Genomic DNA, 6321 nt, shown 5'->3' with positions numbered 1-6321 from the left:
TTGAAATATCGATTGCATATTGTTAACACTGTGGTAAAGCGTACCTGGCGATTTGAAATAACGCGGACAGGTAGAAGCCGTATATTCCTAGCGTTGCTTCCGTAGCTGCTATTGCTAATATTCCGATCATACCTGATATTATGACCTGTATGCACATCAAGTCACACATTCTGCTTCTCTCGTTGTAAAAGTATCCGATGAAAGCGAGGTAATGGATTTGATACTTTGATTGTAATAACGTAGGGACGAGTAGAAACAAAATGTACATGAAGTGTATCGTTAGCGTTTGGGCTGGAAATCGGAATTGATTTTATTAGAACATTGATACCTATAGGAGATTCTGCTTTTAGATAAATAAAGTTTGTTATTCTTGTAACACTGGAGATAAGTTACGAGCAATTGTTAAGGAATAATCGCGAGCTTTTCTACATAGGACATAAATATTGGTCGTAAATAATTTCATGGCAAATTGATGAATTTATAACGTTACTGTTAATAAATTTCTAACATTATTAGCTTTTAACGTTATTATTAATGAATTTCAAACGTTATTAGCTCATTAACGTTATTATTAATGAATTTCAAACGTTATTAGCTCATTAACGTTATTATTGACGATTATTCTGCCTTAATAGCTCTCAATTCAATTAATTGATAACTATTCTCTAGAAATCGTACGAACTTGGAAATCTTTCTAGTACATCATTATCAACAGATATTAATTAATAGCTCTCACCTAAAATAAACATACTGAGTCGGTTCGATTTTTGAATTTGCATCTTCAATAATTTGATCTCTGTTGTGTTTCTCAACATATCAAAATCGTTCTCTATATCCTCTAGAAAAGACTTCAGCTAGATACACAGGAAAAGAGCAACTGTCACATCATAACAGTGAAATCGAATAACCAACAAGTAGTCGCATAATTAATTGGCAAAGATTGAATATCTTATCTTGTACTTACTAGATTGAAGTTAGATAAGAAACCACAGTATCGAAGTAAGTACACCATCATTAGAAACGAGTACGATAACACCTTGACTATATTGTTTAACGTAATGTCTACATTTCTTAGCGAAATGATCTGTAAAATATGATATCTTTGTTTGTAAGCTTTATAAATTATTGTGGAAGTAATTCAAGGAGTTAGAAGCGCTTGAGATGCAATACAATACTAATTAGTATTTAGCGAATAATAAATGGAGGAAAATAAAGATGTTTCACTATTGAAAAATGAAAAGGGGGTTCTTTTTGTTAGTTTGATAGCTATTTTTGAAAGAAGAATATGAGATCAGTTTTTTAAGAAGTCTTTTACGATAAGTACAGCTTGTAAGAATATTATATAAATTTAGGAACGCAAAAATTGTCAAATTTTTAATAATTAGTTCAACCAACATTAGAGAATAGACGTTTTCTTGAGAAACAGGCGTATATTACGATCGCTTATTTGATTAGTATCGTACTGAAACTATAATAAATTTGAATGACAATAAAATAGATTAGTAAGACAATTATACAAAATATTAAAAAGCAAATTATACAAAATATTAAAATGGCAATTATACAAAATATTAAAATGGCAATTATACAAAATATTAAAATGGCAATTATACAAAATATTTGAAAGACAGTAATGCAATAGATTAAAAAGACAATTATAGAAAATATTAAAAAGACAATTATATAAAAGCTTAAAAAGACAATTATACAACAGATCAGAAAGATAATTACACAACGAATGATAAAGTAGAAATCGCATTAAAGACAATTATACAACAGAGCGAACGACCGCAAGGGGAATTGTTATCACCTGGCACACTATAGAGCTGATTATGAGCACATGGAACGCGACTCTCTGAACTTTCGCTCGGATGGAATGATCGTACGGCCACAGACCGGCGTAATACAATATAGAGTAATAAACCGCGCAGTTCTTTCGGAACGTGTCCATCTTCGTCGCGTGGCTAGCGAATATCCGCAGGAAACATCGTATATAAATTGCTCCGCGATACCATCAATCATGCATCGCGCGTCGCAGAGTGCAATTGAATTATATATCCTTTCCGTTTATCATTTTCTTTTCCCCCGCGTGAAATGGATCTTTACGGGCAATATCTGTAGTTTGGGCTAATGAGGTACTTCCGTTCGAAATCGATACGATCATGTGCATCGGGAAGCTCTCAGTCTCGGTGTGAACATTGCGGAGATCGCATCAGTCTGATAATATTATAATATTATATAAGTTTGGATCGATACGTGTGAGAGTGCAAATAATTATGAAAGTGGTCTGGAGTCAAAATTAAAAAAAAATGAGTTTATCAATTATTTTACACCACATTATTGTAAACTAAATTTATTCAATGTAATTTTTACGATATCGTTAAAAATGAATCAGTAGATGGTGGTTGTGATTTCAACATTATATGAAATTCATTCAGTGTTAATTATGAAAGTGGTCCAAGTCAAAAATTGATGGAAATTATATAAACATAACTTGGTCCTTTCTACCGAATGACCGTGGTTTTGGGTTGATAGAAATGAAAATAAAAAAAAGCAAATTACTTATACAACCCTGAGCACTAATATGAACTGATAGAAAAGTGTAGAAGAAGAAATACATTTTCGATAAAACGAATGTCGCAGACGGATTTTATTTCAACGAAATCACTGGAGGAGTCAACAACGAGAAGAGGAAAAAATACCGCGAGCAAATCTGTCTCTTGGCTGCAAATACAATGGATGAGATTCGTGAAAAACATGATTAATAAATGTTTATGAATTATTTCGTTAAAGTTGTGACACCACTTTCAAAATAAACGGCTCAAATAAAAAGCACAATTTTTTATTACTTTAAGTCAATTATAGGACATTCAATTAATTTTGAAAATGGTCTAAGTCAATTGAAGCTTTAGAAACAACATTTTCCTTTGAAATTCATACAAAATTTCATATCTATAATAAATTTCCATTAATCAAGACTAATAAAATTATAAATTAAAATGTCGCATAATGTAAAAATATTTTTTAATTTATTCAAATGCGATTCATTAAATATCTCGAAACAAATATATGAGTTAGACCACTTTCATACTTATGGGCACATATGTCATTGGAAGCATTATTTATAAAATATATTTTAATTGGTACAATGCGATATTTTAGCGAGTATGGTGATGTACTCGTAGCTTTGTTAGATTGTTCGAACACCATAGGATTAAGTATAAGGAAATATTGCATTCCTCTGCCACCCCATAGAATTGTCTGTTGCATGACACTTTAATTTTACAGCATTGCATTTTTGTTAGCTCGAGTCTTGGCACGATTATTATTCACTATTTTGATTCATTTATTATTTCCATTTATTTATTATTACCACTTATTTATTACTATTCCTATTTACTCTTTTTTCTACTATTATTATTTATCAAAAAATATGGAAAGTTTACTAGCCAGTCATTAATAGAAAAATCGCAGTAAAGGTGGTTCTTTTAGCAGACAAAAAAGGATCATTATCATTTATTTTAATTTATTCAAATTAATTCAATCAATTAGATCAAAAATAGAATAACAATTCCATGTTCTCTGTATGCAAAATTGAATTTAAAACACTAAAACACTGTCTTTTGCGTCCAAGTTGAACACCATAACATATTTCTCCAATATCTTGCGACTTTTGTTTCCATGTTAATAATTTAAAAAATTATTATATAAACTATATGTCACTATATATACCTCTAGAAATAACATAGTCGATTTTATAAATGCCTCGTTCTCTTGCTAGGTGAAAGTTCCTTCGAGAGTTATATTCGTTCAAGTTCCCGTCAAAATAAGCCCCGCTCCCAAAAGCGGATGAACGCGTACCAACCCCCCCATTGCCGAGAGTTCCAGGAGCGATGGGGTTGCCGGAAGTGTTCGATAGTGTTCGCAGCACCTAGTTCAAGATCCTTGGAAGTCGGGATGACCATAAAAATTTCCCTACGTGGAAAGTTCCTGTCGAAAAAGGTGGCCAATGCTTTTCTTTGGAAAGTGCGAAGAATGAAATCACGATCGCGTACAGTATATTAATTAAACTAGTGATTACTGCTTTGTTGTTAACGCACACTTCATGGTAACTTAATAGTTTTATAGAACCTGTTGATAATAAATGCTTCAATTATCGTGTTACGTGGTCTATTTTATTTTCTATGATGTAAAATGTAATTCTCTATAATGTTAAATATAATTTTCTATAATGTAAAATATAATTTACTATAATTATGTGTTGGACACGTATTCGACGAGATTGTTTATTAATTTCGATAGGAGAAAGATAATTACAGGTGGTCGAACTTGATACGAGTTTTATGCGAAAACTGTGGTTTTAAGGAATTTCAACGAAAAAACAGGTAGTTTTAATGTTTCTATGCGTCAATTGATTTTAATTGAATTTTCAACACGTATATATATATATATTATCAAGAAGCACCAAATGCATTTCTTAAAATTTTACTATAGTCTCGGATAAAAATTGAATAATCTTTTATGTATCTTTATGCGTCAACTAATTTTAATTCTTAATATGTATATATGTTACCAAGAAGCACAAATGCATTTCTTAAATTTTCACTATAGTCTCTAATAAAAATAGTGAATAATATTTAACGTAAAATAACTTTTTACATTTTGCTTTTATTCTAATTAATAACAAAGCTTTTAAAAAAAGGTCTCACTGTGCTGTGAGGCTAAAAATCATTGCATTTTGAAATAAAATTTTAAAAAATAAGAAAAGCCTTCTCGGAAGAAATAGCAAATGTTTATCGTAGGAAGAATGCAACAAATATATGCAAATGTTTCTCGTAGGAGGAACGGAATAAACAACCATATCGAAACGAGAACAATTTATTTTCTCTCTAATCTACTTCCTCTAAGTTCTTCTAATTTAAGGTGAGTCTATACTTATCATTTGTTTCTGCATATAATAAATATATAAGTATGTCATAGCTGTACTAAGATATTGTTCTATTTTCAGTTGTTCCCACACGTGATTGTCCAAGTCCGGCTATTCGACGAAGCAGTGTCATCGTCGCGAGTTTGTCTCTCTGCTACTTTGGATGATCAACGTTCTACTACACGTGTAAGTATGCAAATTAGTATAGCGCCGATTCTTTAATTTTGCAATATAGAATAATTGTGCATTAGTTACGCTTTTATCGCGATTTACCTTCTATTTATCTTTTATTTTCCTTCCAAAAATAGAAGATCATTAACCAGAGAGAAACGAGCCTAACTCTGCGATTTATTTAATCGGAATTTCGATTGTTTGCAGTCGTGCAGCATATGTTGCTTGTAAAATTCGTTGCCTGTGGATGCTGGTTCCGCTAAGAGGTCTACTATAGCAATTGTTGTTACGGGATGCTCGACTAGATCGAATAAAGAACGGTGAAATACGAGAAAGATGAGCTCAACATCTGAAACAAAAATTCTTGGTGCCTGAATCGTAATTAACAATTATCGCGAATTCGATATAAATGCAATCAATTATTACCGTTGCCAAGCCTTCGTAAGAAGGATAGAACAAACCGCCGAAAGTAATATGCACCCCTTTAAAACTATTTGCTAATATTAGCAATAACATTTTCTGCGATTCCAATGGTATGTCATACCACTGTGAATTATATCTAGTTTATTCAATAACGTTGTTATTAATGATTTTTTCTATCATACATTATACATTTTAGGAATTGGTTTCATTTATTATTTAGTTAATTATCGATGGAACATTAAGTAAATTGCATATATAATGTGAATTATAATTATCATTGATTATAATGTGATATTTGTTAGATGGAGTTTTTCGTGTATATTTCTGGATGAAGTGGAAAGCTGTTTGTAAAATTGAATTTATGAAACGAAGACTTACGTTTCATTACAAATTTCGAGGCTAGTGTTCACCACGTTCTGACCGCTGTAATTGTTCAGAAATATTACTAGCACGTGTATCCCTGTCACCATACCACTTAAAATTAAGTCGGTCCTCTGTTCTGTTCCCACGATCGTCAGGAAGGCCTATTATATACCATAATTATGATCATTATATACTATAATTAATCTCATTATATATCACAATTGATCTCATCATAATATGTTGATTATTCTTAAGTAATTTTAAATATAGTTAAATATACTCACAATTGATCTCACTATATGTTGATTATATCTAACTATATTTAAAATGACTTTGATTATATTTTAAAATACTATATTTGAAGTCGCTTTCTCCTTAGCGATTATGTTTTCCGCAGCTTTGTTAGTGAGTTATTTATGAAAAAGCAAGGACCAATC

General features: G+C 31.2%; 2 protein-coding genes across 2 annotated transcripts; both read right to left on the bottom strand.

The window, feature by feature from the left end:
* Nucleotides 1-6: 6 nt before the first annotated feature.
* On the bottom strand, nt 7-1955 carry LOC144477970 (uncharacterized). Its single transcript, XM_078195697.1, has 4 exons — nt 1811-1955; nt 965-1084; nt 737-854; nt 7-291 (listed from the first exon to the last, which is right to left on the bottom strand). The coding sequence occupies exons 1-4, from the start codon at nt 1949-1951 to the stop codon at nt 23-25; spliced, it is 648 nt and encodes a 215-aa protein (XP_078051823.1). The 5' UTR covers nt 1952-1955; the 3' UTR covers nt 7-22.
* A 2938-nt stretch (nt 1956-4893) lies between these two features.
* LOC144477971 (uncharacterized) lies at nt 4894-6152 on the bottom strand. Its single transcript, XM_078195698.1, has 4 exons — nt 5900-6152; nt 5525-5657; nt 5201-5447; nt 4894-5105 (listed from the first exon to the last, which is right to left on the bottom strand). Exons 1-3 carry the CDS (start codon nt 5989-5991, stop codon nt 5400-5402), a joined length of 273 nt encoding a protein of 90 aa, XP_078051824.1. The 5' UTR covers nt 5992-6152; the 3' UTR covers nt 4894-5105; nt 5201-5399.
* Between the last annotated feature and the right edge of the window lie 169 nt (nt 6153-6321).

Source organism: Augochlora pura, unplaced genomic scaffold, assembly GCF_028453695.1.
Source record: "Augochlora pura isolate Apur16 unplaced genomic scaffold, APUR_v2.2.1 APUR_unplaced_571, whole genome shotgun sequence".
In the NCBI taxonomy this organism is placed as follows: domain Eukaryota; kingdom Metazoa; phylum Arthropoda; class Insecta; order Hymenoptera; family Halictidae; genus Augochlora; species Augochlora pura.
The sequence above is the reverse complement of the archived record's forward strand: the minus strand, read 5'-3'. Positions and strand labels throughout refer to the sequence as shown.